Source organism: Equus quagga, chromosome 3, assembly GCF_021613505.1.
Source record: "Equus quagga isolate Etosha38 chromosome 3, UCLA_HA_Equagga_1.0, whole genome shotgun sequence".
Taxonomy (NCBI): Eukaryota; Metazoa; Chordata; class Mammalia; order Perissodactyla; family Equidae; genus Equus; species Equus quagga.
The window spans coordinates 155,226,147-155,252,863 of record NC_060269.1 but is presented as its reverse complement, the minus strand read 5'-3'; the positions used below and the strand labels follow the sequence as shown (position 1 = coordinate 155,252,863).

At 46.2% G+C, this 26,717-nt stretch overlaps 2 protein-coding genes across 7 annotated transcripts in view; one reads left to right on the top strand and one right to left on the bottom strand.

Moving 5' to 3' along the window:
- GAK (cyclin G associated kinase) overlaps positions 1–9,710 on the bottom strand; it is a 59,851-nt gene extending 50,141 nt beyond the window's left edge. The window contains exons 1-2 of the mRNA XM_046656152.1: positions 9,459–9,710; positions 477–538 (exon numbers count right to left, since the gene is read on the bottom strand). Of these exons, the coding sequence (XP_046512108.1) occupies positions 477–538; positions 9,459–9,603 (207 nt within the window). The 5' untranslated portion in view covers positions 9,604–9,710. The remainder of the gene's footprint in view (positions 1–476; positions 539–9,458) is intronic.
- Positions 9,711–9,776: 66 nt separating this feature from the next.
- The window catches only part of TMEM175 (transmembrane protein 175), a 27,344-nt gene continuing 10,403 nt past the window's right edge, over positions 9,777–26,717 (top strand). The window contains exons 1-4 of one of the 6 annotated variants that reach the window (XM_046656160.1): positions 9,804–9,909; positions 11,713–11,797; positions 24,402–24,562; positions 24,830–24,868. In XM_046656160.1, coding sequence (XP_046512116.1) covers positions 11,737–11,797; positions 24,402–24,562; positions 24,830–24,868 — 261 coding nt within the window. In that variant the 5' untranslated portion in view covers positions 9,804–9,909; positions 11,713–11,736. Of the gene's footprint in view, positions 9,910–9,999; positions 11,798–22,254; positions 23,354–24,401; positions 24,563–24,829; positions 24,869–26,717 lie in introns of those variants that run through there. The other 5 variants (XM_046656155.1, XM_046656158.1, XM_046656161.1 and 2 more) reach the window with 5 other exon arrangements.

Below are 26,717 nucleotides of genomic sequence, written 5' to 3'. Positions count from 1 at the left end.
CACACCAGGAACGGGTCCACCGCACCCCGCGGCCACGGCCGGGCTGTCTGCCATGTCTCAGGACTAAACCACAAGGGGCCACCCAGCACCCAAGGTGGTCCAGACGCCCCCCCACTGACCCTCTGTGACCCCGACTTATAGATACGCTGTGGACACATATTTACACGAGTGGCTTTTAAACTCCTGGCGTTTGTGGAACCCCTATGCTGGCAGTTTGGGCACTGTGAGGTGAACACATCTCTCCCCCAGGCAGCCCGCCGAGTTCTCACCCTAAAGTTGGAAACCACAGCTTTAAAGTCCTCTAAAACTGCTGATGGCTTTACCATCAGAAGAAACAAATAGGACAAACAGACACAGACTGTAACAAAGAAACGTAAACTAAATAACAGGGACAAACCTCTAAAAACACCATCACTTAGAGATTCCCTTTAAAAGAAACCAAAAGCCCCCATAAAAATGTTGTCATCCTTTATTACCTTTAATGCATACTCTCTGCCACTTCCCAGATCTTGAGCTTCATATACAAATGCAAACCCTCCTGAAAATTAGAAAAATACATGTATCAGTTCAGTGCTATGATTTTATTTAACATTAAGCTTTAAAAATGATTTTATTAAGTAAAATACAAACTGGATTTGTGGCTAATAATTTATTTTCTACAAAAATAATGGCTCCAATTTATATAGTACTGCCTTTTAAATATCTTGCTTCAGAGGCAGGAAGGAAATAACCATAGGAACAGAGATCACTGAAGGGAAAATATGGAGGAAATCAACAAAACCAAAGCCAGTTCTCTGAAAATAAAAAAATGAAATTGATAAATTCTAGACAGCTTGATCAGAGAGCAAGAGAGAGTGAGAGAGACTGACAGAAGACAAACTACCAACATCTAGAAAAAAGGGGACAGCACTGCCCTGATGCCCCCAAAAGGAAAAGACACTAAAAGTACAGGCTAATATCACACATGAACATGAACAAAGAATTCTCAACAAATTCTTAATTCTAAATAAAATAAAATGTTAGCAAATCAATATATATGATAAATAAAATGTAAATAAATAAATAATTTTTATAAATTAAATAAAATAAAATGTTAGCAAAGCAATACATAAAAATGGATAACACATTGTGACTAGGTAGAGCTGGTTTAACATTTGAAAATCAGTGTCATTCTGTTGTTTTTCGGTTTAATTTGCTTAGCTTTTCCTAGCTTCCTACAGTGGAAAATTAAACCATGCAATTAAAGACTCTCAGCAAACTAGGAATAGAAGGGACCTTGCCCAGCCTGATAAAAAGCATCTATGAAAGACCCACGGTGAACATTACATTCACTGGGGGAAGACTGAGCGCTTTCCCCCAAGAGAAGGGACAAGGCAAGGATGTCTGCTCTACCACTGTGCTTCAGCGTCATACTGGGAGTCCCGGGCAGTGCAGTCGGGAAACAAAAAGAAAGAAAGGGCATCCAGATTGAAAAGGAACAAGTAAAAATGTTTTCCTCAGTAGACATGATTGTCTGTATAGACCATCTTGTGAAACCGACCCCAAGAAAGCTCCTATAACTAATAAATGAGCTCAGGAAGGTTGTGGGATGTAAGAGCAACATACAAAAATCAATCATATTTCGACATAGCCTGGGTTAGGCTGAGAGTTCTTAGACATAAGAACAAAAGTATGATCCATAAATGAAAAACATGGTAAATGGACTTCATTAAGTAAAGAACTTCTGGTTTTTGAATTACATTGTTGAGAGGATGTAAAGACAAGCCACTACCTGGACTTTGCAAATCACATACCTGATAAAGGACTTCTATCAAGAAAATATAAAGAAAACCCAAAATTCAATAACAACAACAAAACTTCTAATGGGCAAAATATATGAAAAGACACGTCATTAAAGATCTACAGGTGGCAAGTAAGCACGAGAAGACGTTCAGCATCATTATCCATTAAGAAAAGGCAAATTCAAACCATAAGGATGCTAACGTGCGTCTACCTGAACATCTAAAATTTCCAAAACTGACCACACCTGGTGTTGATCAGGATGTGAAGCCACTGAAACCTTATACATTGCTGTGGGAGCACAGAGTGCTACAACCACTGTGGAAAACAGTTTGGCAATTTCTTAAAAAGTTGAACACATGCTGACTCCATGGCCATGTCATCAAACTATGGGGTATTTGCCCAGGAAAAGTGAAGGTACACACCCACACACAGACTTGTACATGAAGGTTCATAACAGCTTTATGTATAACTGCCCAAACTGGAAGCAACCCACATGGCCACCAACAGTGAATGGACAAACCAATACCCCCCACAGAACACCACTCAACAACAGGATGAAACTACTGCTAATGTGCAGCAGCACAGATGACTCCCAAAGCAACCATGCTGGGAAAAAGCCAGGAAAAAACTGTGTATACGCATGATTTCAGTTATAGAAAACTCCAGAAAACACAAACTAATCTACAGTAACAGAAAGCTGACCAGGGGTTACCTAGGGGTGGAAGACAGGAGGAGGAGAAGAAAAGGATTGTAAGGGGAAAGGAGGAAAATTTAGAGGTGATGGATATGTTCACCACCTTGATTATAGTGACAGTTACATAGGTGTATATGGACTATACATATTTAAAGTGTTCTGACATATATACATATGTGGTTTGTGTATCTCATTTTTATCTCAACACAGCTGTTAGAAAAATTAAATAATAAACAAATCCATATGAAAAAATAGATAAAAGGAAATAAATGAAAATCCATGAAATAGAAACTAGAAATAGAAAACAGATGGCTTTACTGGTGAATTCTAGTGAGCAATTAAGGAAGAAAGCACAACAATCTTGTACAAAATCTTAAGATACAGGAGGAGAAAATGGCTCCTGGCCTATTTTTTAAGGCCAGAGAAGACAATAAAGACACAATTACACATCAAAATCACTCAACAACACAGATATGAAAAACCCTCAGGAAAATACCAGCAATGATTCTGGCAGTATATAATAAGGACAGTACATGAGAACCAAGTCGGATTTGCCCAGGAATGCAAAGGTTGGTTCAACGTGAAAAAGCAACCACTGTGGTATGCGACATTAACATAACAGGGAAAGGAGGCCACCTCAGCAGACACACACAAAGCATCTGTCAACGTGCAAAACCCACTCGTCATTTTTTAAAATAGTAGAATAAAAAAAACCCTCAGCAAACTAGGAATGAAGGGAACTTCTTCAATCTGAGAAATGGCGACTACAAAAAGCTACTGCAAACATGAGACTTAACGGAGCTTTCTTTAAGATCAAGAACAAGGCAAGGATGTCTCTCTCAGTGCTGTAGTACAACATTTTATTGGAGATCCTAATCAGTGCAAGAAAGCGAGAAAAATAAACCATGAGCTCAAAGATCAGAAAGGAAGAACTAAAACTGTTCTTGTTCGCAGATGATATGACTGCAAAGACAGACAATCCCAAGGACTCTACCAAAAACTCCAGAACCAGAGGCTCCTAAGCAAGGCCAAGTCCTCCTGAGCCGCCTCCTGGCCTCTCAACAGCCCCCAGCTCTCTCAGCTGCAGCCACTGTCACATGAGTGCTCTCCCTCAAACACACCAAGCCCATTCCTGCCCAGGGCCTTCCCACTCACACAGCCCCACAGGGCACCCCGACTCTGGACGCTGGCCCGATTCCCTCGCTCCCTGTGCTCAGGCTCTGCTCTCCCTGACTTCTCTGAGGGGCTTCTTCTTGTCCCTAACACTTCCTGATACCTGACACTGCGTCCCACACTCACAGACACCTGTTTACTGTCTCTCCCACCAGACTGTAAGCTTGGGCGAGGCAGAAATTTCACCTATGCTGTTTACATGGGTATCACCAACCAGCACCTGGAAGAGCGCCTGACGCAGAGTGGGCAATCAAACGAACAGACCCTGACCACACAATCCTAAGTGAAAGGCAGTTTTCAGATATGAAACACAACAACACATATTTAACACCCCAAAGCAGCATTATGTGTTGTCTGTGGACACACACACACAGAGCAAGTGGAATGAACAGGGAGCACATGCACTAAATTCGTGGTGGTGAGGCATGCGTGAAGAGAGGGAGGGAAATCAGCCAGGGAGCAGCAGGCCAGCAGGGCCTTCAACAATCTCCGTGATGTTTAATTAAAATTTTTAAAAAGGTCTGGAGCCAAATATGGTATTTTTTTAAAAAGACAGGACCGGCCTCGTGGCTCAGCGGTTAAGTTCGCACGTTCCACTTCAGTGGCCCGGGGTTCACCAGTTCGGATCCCGGGTGCGGACATGGCACCACTTGGCACCCATGCTGTGGCAGGCGTCCAATATATAAAGTGGAGGAAGATGGACACGGATGATAGCTCAGGGCCAGTCTTCCTCAGCAAAAAGAGGAGGATTGGCAGCAGAGGTTAGCTCAGGGCTAATCTTCCCCCCCAAAAAATAAAGAAATAAAATTTAAAAATTAAACAAAAAAAGCTAATATTTATTAATTCTGGATGGTAGGGAAACAGGTGTTTGTTTCTGCATTTTTGAAATTGTTCCTACCTGAAGAAGAGAATACTAGATGTCAGAACTTTACATAGCTACAGTAATCAAGACCGTGTGGTACTAGTGCAGGGAGAGACTCAGATCAATGGAACAAACAGAAAAAATCCCAGAAATCAAGCCACACAAATACATCCAAAAGATTTCTGACAAAGATGAAAAGCAACCCCATGGAGGAGGGTGGTGTTCTCAACAAAAGGTGCTGCAGCACCTGGACATTTGGACGTAAAAGGAAGAAAAGAAGAACTCGGATCTAAACTTTACCCCTTATACAATAATTAACTCAGAGTGCACAAATGTAAAACCATGAGACTCAGGGGCCGGCCCCATGGCCGAGTGGTTAAGTTCACACACTCCATTTCAGTGGCGCAGGGTTTCGCTGGTTCGGATCCTGAGCAGGGACATGGCACCACTCGTCAGGCCATGGTGAGGTGGCGTCCCATGTGCTACAACCAGAAGAACCCACAACTAAAACATACAACTATGTACTGAAGGGATTTGGGGACAAAAAGCAGGGGAAACAAAAAAGATTGGCAACAGTTGTTAGCTCAGGTGCCAATCTTTAAAAGAAAAAAACAACCTCTTAGAAAAAATGCGGGAGAAAAATCCTCAGGATCTGGAGCTAGCCAAAGAGTTCCCAGACATGACCGTAAAAGCAGGATTCACTCAAGGAAAAGTGGGTAAGGCAGACTCACCAATGTTAAAAGCTTTGGGTCTGCAAAAGACCCGTTTAGAAGACAAAAAGACAAGCTGCAGACTGAGATAAAATACTTGCAAACCACAAATCTGAGAGAACTTGTATCTAGAACATATCAAGAACTCTCAAAACACAACAAAAAACATGCAATTAAAAAGTAGACAAAAGGGGCTGGCCCCGTGGCCGAGTGGTTAAGTTTGCGCGCTCCGCTGCAGGCGGCCCAGGGTTTCATTGGTTTGAATCCTGGGCGCAGACATGGCACTGTTCATCAAACCACGCTGAGGCAGCGTCCCACATGCCACAACCAGAAGGACCCACAACGAAGACTATACAACTATGTACTGGGGGGCTTTGGGAAGAAAAAGCAAAAAAAAATAAAATCTTAAAAAAAAAAAGTAGACAAAAGACACATTCCACCCAAGAGGATGGAAATAAGCACACTATCAGCCTTTAGGGAAATGCAAGTTAAAGCCACACAGGCCGCCACTACACCCGTTAGAATGACCAAATAAAAACAAAATTCAGATCGCTGGTGAGGACGCAGAGCAGCCGGACCGCTGTGTTACAGACTCAGCCATGTGCCCTGACATCATGTGCTGAAGCCCTACCTGCAAAGTGACTGGGTCGGGAGGGAGGTAATCGAAGTTAAAGGAGGTCAGTGAAGCCCTGCTCCAACAGCAGTGGGGTCCTTAGAAGGAGAGGAAGAGACACCAGCGCTGCTTTCTCCACACCTCACAAAGACGGTGCACCTGCTGGCTGAGGGGAGAGGCCTCGCCAAAAACCTCCACTGCTGGCATCTTGAGCTTGGACTTTGAGCCTCCAGAACTCAGAAAATAAATTTCTGTTGTCTACGCCACCCAGTCTGTGGTATTTTGTTATGGCAGCTGAGCTGACTAAGACACCATCCAAGGCTGGTGGAACGTAAAATGCCACAGCCACTCTAGAAAACAGGTTGGCAGTTTTCTAAAAAATGAAATATGCAACTATCATATGACCCAGCACCTGCACTCCTGGGCACTCATCCCAGAGAAACGAAGACTTATCTTCACCCAAAAACCCGCACACCAACGTGTACAGCAGCTTTACTTCTAGCATCCAAAAACATCTGGAAACAACCCGAATGTCCTTCCGTGAGGGAATGGTTAAACAAACTATGGTATATCTACACCATGGGATGCTCTTCAGCACAAAAACGAAATTATGGACACAACCTGGGTGGATCTCCAGAGAATCACGCTGAGTGGAAAAAGGCAATTCCGAAAGGCTACACAATGTATGATTCCATTTATACAGCATTCTTCACATGACAAAATTAGAGAGATGGAAAACACATTAGTGCTTTCTAGGGGTTAACGAGGTAGGCAGGGTGATGAAAAGACATGAGGGATCCTTCTGGGGATGGAAACATCTGCATCTTGCTGTGTCAATGTCACGATCCTGGCTGTGACACTGACTAGTTTTTCAAGTTGTTACCTTTAGGGAAACGGGCAAAGTGAATCTGGATCTCTCTGCATCATTTCTGACAACTGCATGTAAATCTACAATTATCTCAAAATCAAAAGTTTAAAGAAAAATAAGGACACCAATGTATAAGACACATCAAGGAACGACATGCCGGGCACTCCTAGGACATGCTGTTGACAGTCATCTTACTGCATACGCTCTGGAACTAGGAAACGGGCACAGACACGTCAACGGCCCAGGCCGAGCCCTCGCTCCCCAGGGCAGCCTGATGGGGACAGCAGTTCAGAAAGACAGTGACCCCACCTGTGACTGACTCCTCTTCATGCGTGAGTATTATATAAACACAGGATTTGTACCCAGAACAGTAAGAAACTCCCACAACTCCTGCCCAATAAAAAATAGAAAAAAGACTTGAACAGACATTTCACACACAAAAAAGACATATGACTGGCTAATAAGCAGGTGAAGAAGTGCTCCCAGCATCCTCAGGGAGATGCCAGTTCAACCACAAGGAGACAGCACTGCACACCCACAGGACAGATAGAGTCAAAACAACACACGACAACAAATGCTGGTGAGGGTGTGGAGGAACAGGAACTCTCGTGTTGTTGGTGGGAATGTAAACTGGCACGGCGGCGGTGGAAAGGGCTTGGCTGTTTCACATAAAGTTAAACTTAACGTCCAACTCAAGCCAGCAATTCCACTCCCAGGTATTTTTCCCGAAAGAAAGGAAAAAACGTGTCCACAGAAAAACTTGCAAAAAAAATGCTCTTGGTGACTTTACTCATAAGTAGCCCAAAATGGAAACCCAAATGTCCATCAGCAGGTAAGCAGATACGCAAACTGCAGCATTAAGGGAATGAACTTCTAAACACAAAGCCGGCCGGCAGAGAGCACAAACCATACAATGCCACGTGTGTGATGCTCTAAGAGAGGAAACTCAGGGCCAGCATTTGGCCGGCTGGGGAGGGAAGGGTAAGCAGAGTTGGGTTTAGGTTTGGGGACGTTCTCCATATTTATACAAGACAGCCTGAATTCCCACAGCCTATGTTCTGAGGTTGCGATCTTATGTGAAATACTTCCTACAGATTTCTTACTGTTTCAGTTCAGAAAGAGGCTTCAGGAGATTTGAGGCTGCGAGTCACCTATTAAGCTTAAAAGGAGGAAATCTACAGCTCATAATCACACTGGTGACAGGTCCTTTTGCACAACCACAGTGGCTGGTCACATTTCCTTGTTCTTCATTCTAGGCCTTAAGCGACCGGCATGAGCTTCCTTCTTTATATGACCCACCTGCCATGTGCAACTACCCCTCCTGGCTCCTGGCACTGCCCCTGCACCCGGCAGGGGTGCATTCTCACCCCCCGGAATGCTCCCCACTGCCCTTCCCACCCGAGGATCCCCCTGTACTGCTGATCCTTCGGTCATCGGAGCATGTGTCTTAAGCTCTGCAAGGCAGAAGCCACCGACTGTCCACTATGAATTTCTAATTGTCTGGTATTTTCAGAAGAAATGAAGTCACCAGGGGAACTCTCGTTCTAACAGATGTGAGAGAATACCACATTTCAGAATATCAGTAGAGGCACTGGCCCCCACCTCTGAAAGAGGAGCCTGGGGTTTTCTCACCAAATCATACCTCAAATCTGTTTGTTTTTGACCACTGTGGAGAAAAAGTGTGTGATGATGCTGTGGCCAGATCCCCCCAGACCTTTGGGAACAAGGACATCAGAACAGTCAGCCCGCTTCCCACCCCAAATTGAGCACAGATGGCAGGAGGGGTGGCTGCAGTGACAGGCTGAACCTGCAGCCCTGAGAGCAACCACAGATAGGTATAGTCTTTCACTGTGTGCACTCCTTCATCAGGTGTTAATGCGGGAATACAACTCTGTTTCAGCACTAGCCCCAAAACCAACTGTTTAGCTGGTAAGCACGACAGCTAGAAAAACCCTGACATACTCCTGCGGGCACTACTGGACAAAATGTAAGGAAAACACAGAGGAGAGAATGGGACTGCATCGAGGCTGGTGATAAATTTCGTGTCAGGAAGGGACAGGACGTTCAGGAAGCTAGAAGTAGCATGCGGAAACAAAGGTGCCTAAAGATCGATCCGGAAATTCCTCCGTGACCGACCAGTCCAACCCGCAAGGCTCTGTACAGGTCCCAACTGTTGGCTCGGCTTGACGTAATCACACGGACTCACAAACTACAGGGGAACGCTCGGGCGGCAAGAGGAGGACGCGGGGTTAGGAAACACAGCTCTGCCTACCCCAACACCCCAGGAGGGGAGACCGCAAGCACCCTCAACAAGGTGCGCATCAGCCACGCTCAAGCTCCCGAGAACGGAGAAGAGACAGCGCGACACCCAGAGGCCCCGCCCAGGCCCACCGCCTCACATCGGCCCCGGCTGTGAAAGGTAGGGCCACGGCTTACACCCAACCGCCGCACTGGGCGCCCCCAGACTCCAGCCTTCTGGTCCCCCAGCCTCCGCCCCCACCGTGGCCCGGAACCCAGCCGCCCACCTGCCCACCACCTCCTTCCCAGGGCTACACTCCTCCCCGACCGCAGATCAGTCCCACACCTGCTGCTAAGACGGCCTCGCCCCAGCCTGACGCCACGCCTCTGACAAGGAAGTGCCCAACCCTGGACCCGCCTGACCCTCCCCCCGGCCCATGACCCTCCCCCTGGGCCGTGACCCTCCCCCGGCGGTGACCCCTCACCCCCGGCCCCGCTGACCCCTGCCCCGGCCTCACCCTCGGCCAGGACCCGCCGCACCCGCAGCCGCAGCTCCCCCAGCTCCACCGTCTGCCCCACGAAGTCAGTCTGGTCGCGGCCGGCAGCGCCGCCCAGGGAGCCCGGGCCCGCCAGGAAGTCCAGCGCAGACTGCAGCAGCGACATGGCGGCGGCCCCCAGCGGGCGCGGGGCGGCAGCTCGGGTCCAGCCGCGTCCGCTCCGCTCGGCAACCGCCGACCCCGGACAGCACCGCTTCCGCCTTGCCGGCGTGACGCAGGCGCGCGGGGCTCGTCGCGGCCGGAAGGACGCCGGCGCTTCAGTTCCGCCGCGCCGGCAATGCGCGTGCGCAGTGCCCTGGTGGGGGTCGCGCGTGCGCGGTGCCGCCGATCCCCTCGAGCTTCTGTCAGTCGAGGCCCCGGCGCCGGGGACCGGGCGAGGACGTGCGGAGCAGCGGCGGCGGCCCCCGCGCAGGTATTCTCGGTCCCGGCCGCTCGGACCGTCCCCCGCGAGGCCGCCCCTGCGGGGGCTGGTTCTCGGGCGCCGGGTGTAAGTGAGCGCCGCCGCCCCGGCGGAGCCCGTCCCCTGGCTGCGGGCTGCGGGCGGCCGCCGAGTGTCCGGTTCCGCCTTGTAGCGGCCGAAATTCCCTGCGACGTTGGGTGGATACGTTCGCCAGCGCCGCGGACGCCCTAGCGTGGTTGGTGTGGTGGAGTCCGCCTGGTGGCTTGGCTTTTCCTTAATGACTTGTTGCCGCTAAGAGACTGAAAAACGTAAAATGTACAAAAGTCAGTTTTCCAGCTTCTGTAGAAAAATCAGATCTGGCAGCGTTGGGGCCAGATCCCGTGTGTCACCAGGCTCCGACCCTCCGGCCCCTTCCTGTTGCCCGGCGGGCTCTGCCGGCGTTCGAGGTTGCAGCCCCTTCTGGGGAGCGTTGGTTCCCAAACCGAAAAGTGGATGTAGAAGCCCCAGTCGGCATCCTGCCCCTCCTGGAACGTCAGGCGTTTAGAATCCCTGTCCAGGCAGGCTGACGTGTTGTTGCTCTTACAGTATCAGTGGCGTTGTTTGTACCGTGCTGTATTGTTTACAGCATCCTTTTACTTACTTTTTAGACATAGGATTCATTTATTTATTTGCTTATTTATTTTCAATGAGCTTCCTCTGAGCTTTGGTGAGCGTCGCCCTGAGCTAAGATCTGTGCCAGTCTTCCTCTGTTTTGTATGTGGGTTACCACCAGAGCATGGCCACCCTGTAGGTCCATGCCCGGGAACCCAACCCCAGCCGCCAAAATGGAGCTTGCTGAATTTAAGCACTAGGCCATGGGCTGCCCCTACAGCATCCTTTTAGATAGTGATTCCTTTAATGACCCCAGAGTATCTTGAAGAAGAAGGCACAATACAGTTAATCCCCTTTTTTTTTTATGAGAAGCCATGGTCAACAATGTCATTATTTGGCCAACGTCAATAAATGATACAGCTAGAATTCCACACAAGTCACGTGGCTTTTCCAACCAGTGCATTTGTCTCGTAAATGGAGTATAAGGATTGGGAGCTCAAGAAAGAGTCCAGGCTAGAGACAGATATTTGGATGTCTCAGCATACAGATGGCGGTTGACTCTCTGAGGGCTGAAGAGCACCAATGAGGACAGTGTAGTTAGGAAGAGGTTAGAGCCTTCAGAGAGGAGACCAGCATATGGAGAAGGAGCAGCCAGGAGGCAGGGAGAAAACCAAGGCAGCATTATGTTATGGAGCCACAGAAAGAGGTTGTTTCCGGGGGGAAAAGGTAATTAAAAGTGTCAAATGCCACTTAAAAGTCAAGTAGGAAAAGGACTAAAAGATGTGTGTTGGATTTGGCAACAACGAGATTGCTGGTGGCCTTGCCCAGAATGGTTTCATTGACGTGGTGGGGTAGAAGCTATACATTATCATAAGTGGAGAAATAAAGACATGAAGAGATGGCGATGGGTCAGTGGAGGCAACTCAGGAAGTTTGGCTGTGGAGAAGGAAGTGTGGGAACTAGAGTGATGATGTGTGTTGAGATGTTTTACTTTGGGAGATTTTTGAGCAGCCTAAAGCTGATGGGAGGGAGCCAGTGGAGAGAGAAGATTTGCTGGTACAGAAGAGAAAGCAGTGAAGTGCGGTCCCCTAGAAGATAGGAGGGGAATGACGTCTAGAGCACAGGGCAAGTATTCGCTTTGGACACAGGAAAAGCACTTTTCATTGTAGCGTGAGGGAAGGAAGGACAATAGCTTGCAGGTACACGTGCTTTATGTGTCGACAGGAATGAAAGTGAAGGGATTCTCGGATGGCTTCTACTTTCACTGTGAATAAGGAGAAGAAAACACCTGCTGGAGATGAGAAGAGAGGTAAGAAAGCTAAGGTTTAAGCAGTGTGGGAAGGATCTAAAGTAGCTGTTGTGGAGAACCTGGTGGACAAGTCTCTAGAAAGCATGGTGGCCTTTGAGGGCTCATTCGAGATTGGAGGCCATGAATTTATACTGGCATGACCTAGGATCAGGTGGAGATTTCTAAATAGTGTAATTCCTTTGACACGAGAGTCTACTCAGACTTCTTATCTCAGAGCTATTTATGGAGCACCTTTGTCCCCGAGCGCTGTGCTGGGTGCTCTAGTAACACTGCCTGAACCCCAACCTGTGTCTCCAGACCACACTTCACTCCAGAACTCTTAGACGTCTGTCTTTTGGTGTCTCACCCCATGTACTACACACGTCTAAAGCTGAGTGTGTGGTCTTCATCCCCAAACCTGTTCCTCTGTAGTAGATTTCATAGCAAAGTCTTACCAGAAATTTTTAAGAGGATCATGGTGGGGTAGATGCATCAGAAAGATGTAGCAATCCTAAGCAGTTCTGCACCTAATAATAAAGCTTTAAAATGCGTCAGGCCAAACCGAATAGAACTGCAAGGAGAGATAGAGAAACCCACAATTGTAGTGGAGATGTTAATACTCCTTTCTCAACAGATGACAAAACAAGTACCCAGAAGATCGCCAGGGTATGATAGAGTTGAGTGACACCATCAGCCAACTTGACCTAATGGACATTTACAGAACACTACACAATTACAGGAGAATACACATTTTCAAGTATATAAGGAACATTTACCAAGATGGATCATATTCTGGGCTATGAAACAAATGTGTTGTCTGACCACAATGATATTAAGTTGGAAATCAATAACAGTTATCTGGAAAATCATCCAAATATTTGGAAACTGAATGACTCACTTTTCAATTACCCATATGTCAAAACGGAAATTAGGATTTTGAACTGAATGAAAATGAAAATGCAGCGTTTCAAAATCTGTGGAGTGTGGCTAAAGCACTACTAGAGGAGAGGTCTCAAATGAATAACTTCAGCATTCGTCTTGAGAAATTAGAAAAATAAGAGCAAATGAAATCCAAATAAGTACAAGAAGGGAAGTAATAAATACCAGAGTGGAAATCAATGGAATAGGAAACAAAACAATAGAGAAAATCAGTGAAACCAGAAGCTGATTCTTTGCTATAAAATAGAGAAATCTCTGTCCACATTGAACAAGAAATAAACAGAAGGCAAATTAACAGTATCATGAATGAGAGTGATGACATCATTGCTAAAAGGATAATCAAAACAGGAACAACTTTATGCCCATAAATTCAGCTGCTTAGACCAAAGGAATGAATTCCCTGAAAGACACTACAAAGCTCCCTCAAGAAGAAGTAGTAACCTGATTAGCTGTGTATCTGTCAAAGCATTGAAATTGTAGTTGAAAACTTTCCCTCAAAGAAAATTTCATACCTTGATGACTTCACTGGGAACTCCACCGAACATTTAAGGAAAAATAATACCAATTCTACACAGAATCTTAAAGAAAATTGAAGGAAGGAAATATGTCCCGGCTCATTCTATAAAGACAACGTTATTCTGATACCAAAATTTGACAAAGACATTACGAGAAAAGAAAACTACAAACTAGTATCCCTGACGGTCATAGATGCAGAAATTCTTTTAAAACGTTTTTTAGCAAATTGAACCCAACACAGTATAAAAAGAGTAGTACAGCATGGCCAAGTGAGGTTTATCCCAGGAAAGCAAACTTGGCTTCGCATTTGAACACTGATCGGTGTAATTTACACTATTAACAGTCAAAAAGAAAACCAAATGGACCGTCTCAGTCCATATAGAGAAAGCACTTGACAAAATCAAGTATGCATTCCTGATTTAAAAAAAAACAAAACTGTCAGCAAACTGAGGATAAAATGAAACTTCCTCAGCATTATAAGGGCGTCTACGAAAAACCCATAGCTGGCATATGGAATAATGAAAGACTAAATGCTTTTCCCCTAAGATCAGGAACAAGCCAAAGTTGTCCAGTCTCTGTTGTCTGACCACTTCTATTCAGCGTTGTACTAGAAATTCTAACCAGTGTGATGAGGCAAGAAAAAGAAATGGGAAGTTTCCAGATTGAAAAGGAAGAAGTAAAATTGCTTATTTGAAGATGGCATGGTCGTCTACAGCCGAGTCCCCCAGCCTTGGCACTGTTGACATTTTGGGCCAGATAGTTCCTAGTTGGGGTGGGGTGGCACTGTCCAGTGCGCTGTGACGTGTCTCGCAGCACCCCACTCCTGCCCCTAGACACCAGTAACACACACCAATGTCACAAGCAAAATATCTCCAGACGTTGCCAGCATCCCCAAGGGACAGACTGCCCTCGGCTGGGAACCATGCTCCATATAAAAAGTGAAATGGAATCTACAAAAAGAGCTACGGGAACTAGTAAGTTAGTTTAGCAAGGTTGCAGGATAAAAGACTAATATGCAAAAAATAAATTATATTATTTCTACATAACTGGCAACAAATATTGGAAGTTGAAATTAGAAAAAAAACAATGGCATCAAAATATATTAAATACTTGGGATAAATCTGAAAAAAGATATGCAAGATTTATCCACTGAAAACTAAAAAACTTTGCTGAGAGAAATTAAAGACCTTAATAAGTGGAGACATGCCATATTCATAAATTGGGAGATTAAGAATCATTAAGACATCAATTCTCAAATTGATCTATAGATTCAATGCAATTCCAGTCAAAATCCCAGCAGACTTTTATAAAAATAGATGAATGGATTCTAAAATTCATTTGGAACTGTAAAGGATCTAGAATAGCCAAAACAAGCTTAAAGAAGGACAAATTTGAATGGCTTATCTTGCCTAACTTCAGTACTTACAATGAAGCCACAGTAATCAGAATAGTGTGGTGGTAGTATAAAGATAGATAAGTAGAGTAATGGAGTGAATAGAGAGTCCATATTGGCCCATGAGTATATATACAGCCAATTGATTTTTGACAAAGGAATAAAGGTAATTGGAGAAAAGATAGTCTTCAAGAAATGATGCTGGAAAAATTGGATATCCATATGTTAAAAAAGAATGTTAATCTATACCTTGCATCATATACAAAAATTAGCTCAAAATAGATGGTAAATATAGTGTGAAACCTAAAAGCATTAAAGTTCTAGAAAACAATCTCTGAGATTTTTTTTGGTATGACACCAAAGCACAATCCATAAAAGGAATAGATAAACTGCACTTCATCAAAATTAAGAACTTCAAAGCCTGCCCTGATGGCCTCTTGATTGGAGTTCGGTGCTGTCACTGCTTCGGTGGACCTGGTTCAGTTCCCTGGCGTGGAACCACATCACTCATCTGTCAGTAGCCATGCTGTGACAGTGGCTCACATAGAAGAACTAGAAGGACCTACAACTAAAATATACAACTATGTACTGGGGCTTTGGGGAAGGAGAAAAAACTAAGAACTTCAAAATACATTGTTGAAGATGTCCTTCAAGGTGAATGAGTAAACTGGTACATCTGTAAATTGGAATATTATTCAATGATAAAAAGAAATGAGCTTTCAAGCCACAGACAGGCATGGAGCAACCTTAAATGCATGTTGCTAAGTGAAGGAAGCCAGTCTGAAAAAGCTACATACTGTGTGATCCCAACTACATGACATTCTGGAAAAGGCAAAACTGTGAAGACAGTAAGATCAGTGGTTGCCAGGTGTTGTGGGGAAGATAGAGGGATGAATAGAGCACAGGGGGTTTTTAGGGTGGTGAAGCTATTTTGTATGATACTGTTGTGGTGAATATAAGTCATCATACATCAAGACAACAAGATTGTACATACATTATTGTACATACATCGTACAACAAACAACAGGACAGAGAGTGAACCCTAATGTAAACTGTGGACTTAATTTAATGTGTCAGTATTGGCTCATCAGTAGTGCCAACTGTGCCACACTAATGTAAGATGTTAATAATGGGAAATGATGGGGAGTGGTGAAATGATATATGGGAACTCTATACTTCCTGTTCAGATTTTCTACAAACCTAAACCTGCCCAAAAAGTCTGTTAATTTACAGTACATATATACTGTTGAGAGGATGAAATTTTCACCCAGATGGGGAGAAAAATATTTGCAAATCACATATCTGATGATGGACTTGTATCCGAATGTATAGACATATGTAAACAAAATACATATTACATATTTTATATATATTGTGTATATATAGTATATATGTATTACATATTGTATATTATTATTTATATATACATACATATATATAATATCTTCACAATAATTTCCAGACTCCTGAACGGGCATCCAAGGCTCTTTGTGATTTAGTCCTAGCTTACTAAGGGTGTCCCTCCCATTTCGAGCCCTGTGCTCTAGCTGTATCAAACTCCTTGCATTTTCTGCACACTGAGTTCAACCACAGTCAGTGACACACACACACAGTCAGTTCCTTTTTGTCTTTCAATAATCCTCATAGCACTGTTTGAGAATTAAAAGAGATAGTATATATAAAGTACTTGGAATAGTGCTTGGTACTTAGTAAATGCTTGATAAATGTCAGTTATTGTTCTTGTTGTCATCATCTTGTAATGAGTATTTCCAGACTCAGCTCTGGCATCTCCCATTCTGAGAGCTTTCTCAACTCAGTCTCTCCAGGATCCTCGGTGTCCCTCAGCCTCGTGATGTGTCTCTCAGAGTGTTTCCTGCCCTGTGGGGTGACTTCCTCTAATGCTCAGCAAGATGCATAATGCCCTCCGGGGTCTCAAGCCTGCAGGTGTCTCCCGTTACATGAATTTTCGGCTTCTCCTCATTCCCATCAGGATTTTAAGTCTTCAGTCTCTTCCATCTTTAAAAGAAAAATCATCCCTCGACTCCACGTTCCTCTGCTTTCAGTCCTTCGTTACCATGGGTCTTAAGTTAAAACTCATATATGATGAAGGTAACATGTAGCTGACATGTTTTGAACACTTACTTGCTAGGCACTAGGGGTTTTTTTCTACCAGGGTAGAATACACATACCAAAATTTAACATCTTAACTGGGCTTAAGTGTGCGGTTCACTGACATTAACTACATTCACATTGTTATGCAATCATCACCATCTAGCCGCAGAACTGTTCATCTTGCAAGACTGGAACGGCCTATTAATCACTGCTATCTCTCCCTCCTCCGCCCAGCCCTTGCCAGCCACCACTCTCCTCTCTGTCTCTGTGAATTGACTGCTCCAGAGACCTCACGTTAAGTGGGATCATACAGTATCTGTCCTTTTGTGACTGGCTTATTTCACTTAGCATAGGTGTCCTCAAGGTTCATCTATGTTGTAACGTTTGAGAATTTCTTTCCTTTTTAAGGCTGAAGATATTCCTTGTATGTTTGTATATAGCACGTCTTGTTTAGACAGTCATTAATTGACACACACTTGGGTTGCTCCCACCTCTTGGCTGTTGTGAATGATGTTGCTGTGAACATTGGTGTGCAAATAGCTCTTCAGGTCCCTGCTTTCAACTCTGAGTTTATCCCCAGAAGTGGGACTGCTGGACCATATGGTAATTCTATGTTTAATTTTTTTAGGAACTTCCATACTGTTTTCCACAGCAGCTGCACCGTTTTACACTCCCACCAACAGTGCACAAGGGTTGCAGTTTCCCCACATCCTCACCAACACTTGTTATTGTCTATGATTTATTTTTATTATAGCCATCCTTGAGGATTTTTATTTGCTTTTCCCTAATGCAACTTAATGATGTTGAACCTTTTCATGTGCTTATTGGCTAATAGTCTATCTTCTTTGGAGAAATGTCTATTCATATCCTTTGCCCATTTTTTGAATTGAGTTGTCTTTTTATCATTGAGGTGCAAGAGTCTTTACATATTTTGGGTGCTAGACCCTTATGAGAAATGATTTGCAAATATTTTCTTCCATTCTGTGGATTGTCTTTTTGCTTTCTTAATAATGTCCTTTGAAACACAAAAGTTAAAATGTTGATGAACTCTAATGAATTTTTATTGTTGCTTGTGCTTTTGGTGTCATATTAAGAATTCTTTGCCATGGCGCTGGCCCCGTGGCCGAGTGGTTAAGTTCACGCGCTCTGCTGCAGGCGGCCCAGTGTTTCGTTGGTTCAAATCCTGGGCACAGACATGGCACTGCTCATCAAACCACGCTGAGACAGCATCCCACATGCCACAACTAGAAGGACCCACAACGAAGACTATACAACTATGTACCAGGGGAGCTTTGGGGAGAAAAAGGGAAAAAAAAAAAAGAATTCTTTGCCAAATGCAAGGCCCTGGATATTTTCTCCGATGTTTTAGCTCTTAAATTTGAGTCTTTGATCCATTTTAAATTAATTTTTGTGTGTGGTATGAGGTAGGATCCAACTTCATTCTTTTGCACGTGGATATCCAGTTGTCCCAGCACCATTTGTTGAAAAGACTATTCTTTCCCCATTAAATGGTCTTGATACCCTTACCAAAAATCAGTTGACCATAAATGTAGTGGTTTACTTCTGAACTCTCGGTTCTCTTCCATTGGTCTGTATGTCTATATTTATGCCAGTACTGCACTGTCTTGATTACCATAGCTTTGTACTAAGTTTTGAAATTGAGAAGTGCGAGTCCTCCAACTCTTCTTTTTCAAGATTGTTTTGGCTAAACTTTAAATAGCCAAGGGTTCCTTAAATTTCCATATGAATTTTAGGGTCAGCTTGTCAATTTCTGCATAGGAGGAATTTTGATAGGGATTGCATTGAATCGGTGCATCAATTTGGGAAGCATTGCCATCTTAACAATATTGTCTTCCAATCCATTAACCAAGGACGTCTTTCCTTTTATTTAGGTGTTCTTTAATTTCTTTCAACAATGTTTTGTACTTCCTTTGTTAAATTTGTTCCTAAGTATTTTTGATGCTGTTATAAATCTAATTGTTTTCTTAAACTAAGTCTCAGATTGGTTATTGCTAGTGTATAGAAATGCAGTTGGGGGCTGGCCCCATGGCCAAGTGGGTAAGTTCGCATGCTTTGCTTCAGTGGCCCGGGGTTTCACCAGTTTGGATCCTGGGCATGAACCTAGCACCACTCATCAAGCCATGCTGAGGCAGTGTCCCACATAGCAGAACCAGAAGGACCTACAGCTAGAATATACAGCTATGTACTGGGGGGCTTTGGGGAAAAGAATTAAAAAAAAAAAGATTGGCAACAGATGTTAGCTCAGGTGCCAATCTTTAAAGAAAAAAAAAAATGTAGTTACTTTTTGTATATTGACCTTGTTTCCTGCAACCTTGCTGAACTCAGTTATTAGTTCTAGTAGTATTTTGTATGGATTCCTTAAGATTCTCTATATGCAGAATCACACCATCTGCAAATAGAGATGATTTTACATCTTCTTGTCCCATCTGTATGCCTTCTGTCTAATTTTCTGGCCTAGTTGCCCTGGCTAGAATCTCCAGGACAATGCTGAAGAGCAAACACCCTCATCTTGTCCCTGATCTTAGGAGGAAGGCTTCAGTCTTTCACCATGGAGTGTGATGTTAGCTGTGGGCTTCCATAGATGCCCTTTATCAGGTTGAGGAAGTTTCCTTCCATTCCTAGTTTGTTGACTGTTTCTATCATGAAGAGTGTTGGATTTTGTCAAATGCCGTTTTGCATCTATTGAGATGATTGTGTAGTTTTGTCTTTTATTCCGTTGATATGGTATATTGCAGTAATTAACTTTTGATTTTAAACCAACCTTGCACTCTTGGAATAATCCCACTTGGTCATGGTGTGTAATCCTTTTTATATGTTGCTGGATTCCATTTGTTAACATTTTGTTGAGGATTTTTGTGTCTGTATTCAATATTTACTGACTTTTTAAAAATAAAGTTTAATTGAAAAAACTTAAACATACAAAAAGTCTAGAAGACAATGTAACAGACATCCATTTCGCAAAATTAATCAGTGCCTGAAGAAACACCTGCTCCTTTTGTCTTATTTTTGTCAGAATGCATTCCTTTTCTCTCCCACCCTTCCTCTGCTCTCTCTTCTTGTCTCTCTCCTTCCCTTTTGAGAAGTGTGAGAGTCCAGTGCTGGCCAAGCCCCCTCCAGGCTCTTTCTCCTGCTGATTACAGGTAAAGACTCTGGAGAAAATATTGAAAGGAAAAGTGTATAAATGCTGATAGATTGGGAAGGAGAATCGAAACTTGGGGCAGTGACCCACAGTGTGAGTTTTCCATTCTTTCAGTCCTCTTTCTTTCGTGGCTGTTACCGTCAGCCAGTTCCCAGTTATGGGCTGTGCTGTGTGGGTTGCTGCGCAGGCAGCAAAAACTCTTAAGAGAAACCCCCATCCTTCTGTCTAGAGGAGCTGTGAAAGGGGCCCTACAAGCAGGAACGTGTGAGGGAAAGCAAAGGAGCTAGAAGAATCAAAACCATTTTGAAGAAGAAGAAAAAGTCAGAGGGCTCAGTCCACCAAATAGCAAGACTTGCTGTGAAGCTGTGATCCAGATGGTGTGATACTGGGGAAGGACGGGTGTATAGTCAGTGGGGCAGAACAGATATTCCCAAGATAGCCCTACTCAGATATGGGCAGTTAATTTTTGACCAAGATGCAAAGGCAATTCAGTGGAGAAAGGATAGTCTCTTCAGTAAGTGGTCTTGGAATAATCAGTCATCCATCTACAAAAACGGAAACTTGACTGTACCTTGCATGTCACATAAAAATGAACTCAAAATCGATCATAGACCTAAAGTACACCTAAAACTTTTTAAACTTCTGGAAGAAAACAGAAAATCTTTGTGAACTTGAGTTAAAGCATTGTTCGATATGACACCAAGAGAGTGATCCATAAAAGTTGATAAGTTGGACTTAAAACTTTTCTTCTCCTAGAGACTGGTAAGAGAAATGAAAGACAAGCCACAGACTGAGAAAATATTTGGAAATTACATAATCTAACAAAGGATTTTTAACCAGAATATATAAAGAACTCTCAAAACTGAGTAAGAATGCAAATAACCCCCCCCCCCCCCGAAAAAAGGTGAACAAAAGACTTTAACAGACACTTTGCCGCAAACGATATACAGATAAAAAGCAGGGGCATGAAAATGCCCAATTAGTCCCTAGGGAAATGCAAATTAAAACATGCAATAACACTACGCATCTATTAGTAGAGCTAAAGTGAAATTAACTTTTTTTAAAATCCTGCCAAACCAAGTGCTGGAGAGGATGAGGAGCAGTTGCAACTCATAGACGGCTGGTGGGAATGCAGAATGTACAGCTGCTTGGTACATGGTTTGGAAGTTTTCTATAAGGTTAAACGTGTGTTTACCACGTCGACGAAAATAATCCATAACCAATCTATAAATGAAAATTTGGGTGAGTTTATTCGGAGCTGAAATCTGAGGACCATGGCCCAGGGCCTTTCTTCCCGAAGGAAGAAAGGGCACCAAGGAAGTGAGGTATACAGAGTGGTTATATACCCCCATACAGGACGTTTCACATATGATTGAAATGTCCCTCCCTCAATAGTCACAAGATTGCACAGCACTTGATGGACACAGCAGGTAGTGGGTCTGCTCTCTCAGAGGGCGTAGCAGGAGGCAATTCTATTGTCTCTGGGCGGTCACAGGTGAGCGCAGCAATCAGTTTCTAGCCTAAGGAAAGATGCTTAATCCTTAAGGAGATGCCAACGTTGGGAGGGGGAGGGAAGTTGCACCTTTATCTCAAGGGCCTTTGTTCTTGCCATAGGGAATATCTAAAGCAGATATACAATGCATGCTCAACGGCCTCGGTCAGGCCCTTTTGGAAAGACAAGGTCAGGCCGAATTAGGTTTACACAAAATGGCTTCCTCATATACTCCAATATATCCTATTACTTGCCATTTTTACTTGTAACCACATGACTCAGCAGACCCATTCTGAGGTCTTTACCCAAGAGAAATAAAAACATGTTTACTCAAATACCTGTGTGCAAATATTTATAGTGGCTTTATTCAAAACCGTCAGGAAGTGGAAGCAGCCAGCATTTCCCAGCTGGTGAGTGGATGAACAGGCACATTCGTGCGATGGAATTAACTACACAGCAGTGAAAACATGTTGTTGACACTCCCAAAACATGGCGGAATCTCACATGCATCGTGCTATGTGAAAGCCAGATGAAAGCCTCCATGAGTACAAGTCCTTCTATGGGACCACCTGGGAAAGGCAAAGTGAAGTAGCAGAAAACATGAGCGGTGGCCGGGGTTTGGAGTGGAGGAAGGCTTGACCACAAAGCGTCTGCTTGGGGAACTGCCTTGTGAGTGTGGTTGTGGTTACATACTTATTTCTCAAAAACTCATAGAACTGTCACCAGAAGGAATGATTTTTATTGCGTGTAAACTTTAAAGTGAGAAATAAGGTTGAGGTACAGCTAAAAGTTAAGGCCGCGTCCCCCCCCCCCTCTTCCCCCCCCCCCCCCCCCCCCCGCCTCGGCCCCTGCAGTGCTGTCCTAACGTTGTGAGTGCTCTTCTTACTTGTGCTTTTGTGTTCTTACTGTGTGTGTGTAATCATGAGGAAGATAGATGGTGGTTTTGTGTGTTTCAAACGTTTACATAAATGGTACAATACTGTGTGTATCTTTCCGCAACTTGGTTTATTCCTCTCCACATTGTGTTTCTGTTTTATGCACATAGACGTAGTTCATCTGTTTTCACTTCCTGTCTTAGTCAGCTCAGCTGCCATAACAAAATGCTGCAGGGGCAGTGGGGCGGCCTTCAACAACAGGAATTGATTTCTCATTGTTCTGGAGGCTAAGTCTGAGGTCAAGGGGGTGGCCAGTTTGGTTCCCTCGAGGGCCGGCTTCCTGGCCTGCAGACGGCTGCATCTGGCTGTGTGCTCACACAGTGGAGGAGGGGCATCTCTGTTCTCTTTCTTTTCTCATAAAGGCGTTAATCCCATCATGGGGGCCCCATGCTCATGAGCTCATATAATCCTGATCACTTCCCATTGGGCTAGGGCTTCAACACATGAGCCTTAGGGACACAGACTTTCAGTCCATGGCTCCTTGTGCCAGTTCACGTATGATCATTTGTTCCCTGGGAGTCAACCAGAATATTGTGGACTTTTGTTGTTAAAATAATCCATGTTCCCGGGCAGATCCAGTACGTCCCCATTTCCTTGTGTACACACCTGAGACCACACCTGGAAAGGGACTTGCCACCTCTAGGGCACACGCATTGCAGCTTTGTTAACTCCTGTTGTCTCCAGAGACTGTGGCACAGCTGCATCTTCTGCCCTGCTCACTCTACTGGGCCTCCCCGCCCACTTCCAGCTGCTTTGCCAGGGTCAACAGCATCCTCTTCACGGTGAAACCCGGGACCCTTCCCACTCCCATCTTCCCTCATCTTGGGAGGTTTACCATTCGACCACCTGTCCTGACGAAGGCCTCTGCCCCTGAACAGCTGTGAGCCTCCGTTGTCCTGCACTCTGGACATCCGTCTGCTCCTTCCCAGGTGCCACTCCCTCTGCCAACCCCTGTCCACGGGACATCTCTGCCACGGTCCCTTCTCTCCACCATCTCCAGCCATCTCATCCTCTATGATAGCGTTTGCTGGTAACTCTGGGCTCCACCCCCAACCCCGACCTCTTCCCTGACCTATAGACACCGCATCCATCTGCCCCGAGCTCCTCCACTGGGCGGTCTAAGGTGCCTTCCCTGACCTGTGGATGCTGCGTCCACTGCCCCCAGCTCTTCCCCAGCGGAGCCCAGCAGGCTCTGTGGATGGGGCCACTCTGACTGTGACTCACCAGCTCCGGGTAGAATCCAAAGCCCACAGAGGTGCCCTGTGCAGCCAGAGTTCCGGCCGTGGTGCCTCCGACCACCCCGGCCATGCCTGAGCTCCGTTTCTCAGAGGCGCCAGGGTCTCTTCTTCCCAGAAACCCCGTTAGCTGGCATCTCTCTTGTCTTCCCAGACCCATCTCTGATACTACAATGTCCAGAGAGCTCTGCGCTGAGGGGCATTGCTGGCTGTGCATGGCCTGGCCACCCAGGCAGGCTAACATCTGAACCCGTAACCTGCAGGAGGAGCGAGAGCACCATCCACTGGTGCTGGCAGATTCTCAGCCAGAGCGGCTGTTTCCTATGCAGGAAATGGACAGGCACTAGCCCTGCATGGCTCTGCTGCAGGGGTGGGGCGGGGTTTGGGAGGAGGGACGTTTAGCACAGTCCTCTAGGACGCGGGCCTACAGAGCTTCCCACATTTAGGATGAGCATCTAACAGCGCAGTATCAGGGGTTAGGGTCAAGGGTATTAGGCCCTGGTGACACGGTGTGTAGAACACCTGCCATGTGTCATATGTGCCTTCTCTTGCCTCTCATCTCTAGAGGGGAAACTGAGGCAAGAGTGTGTCTCCCCAATCACAGTGCTGAGCTGTGACGTGGCGCTCTTCCATGAGGGTGGAAATACAGCGGGCTCACTGGGAGAAGATACAGTGTCAGGGAAACTTCCCACCCCTGAGGGCAGGTTCTTTCAGCCCCTACCAAGCTCCCACCAGGGAGGGCGTCCCTCCTCCCAGGCCCTGCCCCAGCCTGCATCGTGCCTGAAGCTGACGGGGCAGACCCCCAGAAGGACCCCGCATGCTCAGAACTGTGCTTCCTCCTAGGCCTCGCCATGTCTGGGTCCCGGACCCCAGAGTCGGCCCTTGATGTAGGGGGAGACTCCTTCACGTCCTCGAGGGAAGAGGATGCTGCCGATGGGATCCAGCACTCCCATCGCATGCTCAGCTTCAGCGACGCGCTGCTGTCCATCATCGCCACTGTGATGGTCCGTGAGGGGCCCCACCCATCTCAGAGCCTGTCCCCACCCAGAGCCTCCACACCCTCTCAAGGCAGCCTTCTGGTGGAGCCCAGCCCAGCACAGACCCTGACCTGAGCCTCAGCAGCATCTTGGGCTCCCCCATACCCCCAGGCAGCTGGGTTGGGGCGAGCAGCCCAGGACTGGCCTGCGTCCCCGACACCATAGCACCCGAGGAGCAGGCAGTGCCCAGTCCAAGAAATGTCCCTCACTTCTTTTGTGTCTTTGCTCTCATAGATCCTGCCTGTGACCCACACCGAGATCTCCCCAGAACAGGTACTTGGGAACAGTCTGCAACACGTGGCGTGAGGGGAGGGTCCAAGAGACTCACTCAGCCCACTGGCCCACTGTGGGCTCCATACAAGGCACATCTGGTTGGGAGGGGCCGGGCGAGGGCGTCTGCTGCCTGCCCTGCAACGCTGGTTAGCCTTCCTGACTGAACTGAGGCAGTGCCCTCCAGGAGAGATTCCAGTACAGGCTGAGAAGGGGGTTTCGAGAGCCACCCCCCATCTGCTCACTGGGGTAGGCCTGTGCCAGGAGGCTGGTCTTCACATGAAGGGAGTGCAGCGAGCGCCACAGGGGAGCTGCCCGGAGGTCTCTGCTCTGTCGTCCCTGGAGTGTCCCTCGTGGTAGGAGCTCGGGGAGCAAAGGGCAGTCTGCCTGCCTAACCAGCAGGTGCAGCAGCTGGCGGCCTCACGGGGAGAGGCTCCCACCTGGGCCTGCTCAGTCCACAGGAACGTGTGTGTTTTATCATTGGAGATAAGTGGGAAACAGTTTTCTAAAGCAGAGTATCCATTTATAGCCGACTTGGAGTATTTCTGTTTTCTAAGTAAAACAGCGACATGGCAACTTAGAAGCTGGACGTGATTTTGGAGGACATTAGGAAGTTTCTGGGCTTGCGTGTGTGAGCATGCCTTGCTTGGCCACCTTGCGTGTGAGTAGGGTATCAGCTCGAGGTGCCGAGGAGCGAGGATGTGCCCGGCTGGGCTCCAGGTTCTGGTCCCAACTCGCGCTGTCAGCTGGGATGCTCCTGGGAGTCACGGGGACTGCCCAGTTTCACGTTTTCATCTGGGGAGGTGGTAACGACACCTCGTAGGGTTTGGGGAGACTCCCACAACATGGGTCAAGCCTGGCAGTGGCAGCAGCACACAGCACAGGGAATAAAAGTCCAGTGCCACTGCCTCTGTTCTGGAGCCACCCCTCCACAAGGGGCCTCAGGAAAGCCACGTCCCCACTGGGTCCTCGGTGCTCGCCAGGCTGTGCCTGCTCCAGAACCTTCTGGGGAGTGCCACTGATTTCAGGACAGGGTTGTAGATATGTGAGCATGAGATGAGAAGGTGACAGCACATGAGGCCAGACCTCCTCACTTCTCTGCAGTCAGGGTCATCTTTTTGGAGATTGTCTTTTTATGGAGAAATCATCTCTCTGTACGTGCTCATTGGTTCATGGAGAGAGCTCTAGCCAGAAAGTTCTGTGTGGTCTGGGGACTCCTGCAGAGGAGGCATTGCTGGGATGGGTGAGCCTCCTGAGGAGGTGCCAGTGGTGCACCTGCTGACACGAAGGAGACTAGTCAAGACCCGGACGCCCCCTGATTCAAAACCATGACTGCTCCACTGGGCCACTGGGTCAGAGACCCTCTTGCAGATAAAGACCAATGAAAATGGTAAAGCAGTCAGCTTTCTGTTTTGAGTTTTGGTTTATAAAGTGTGAAATCCCTCCTCACAATTTCAAGGGCCCAGGCTTTGGGTGGAGCTGGTTTTCCCCCTCAATTCCATTCACCTCGGACCTGGGGGAGGAGTCACTGCTCCTGATGGGCTTCACAGCTGTTTTTGAATTGGAACCGTTCCCAGCAACGCTGTTGACTCACCGCATGGCGGCAAGGCCTGTGGCCACTCTGCTCCACCTTGAAGCGGCTCGAGGAAGAATCTCTGCCTCAAGAGCTGGTGTTTGGCAGGGAACTCCACATACAAACCCAAATGCGCATCCAGGATCTGGGCCATCAGTGCATGGAGAAGGGCGTGGACCTCAGTGACAGGGCGACAGGAGCCCTCAGGGACAGGCAGGGTAGAGGCGGAGCGAGAAGGAGAGGCGAGATGCTCCCAGGCACTCCAAGGCCTGGGATGTC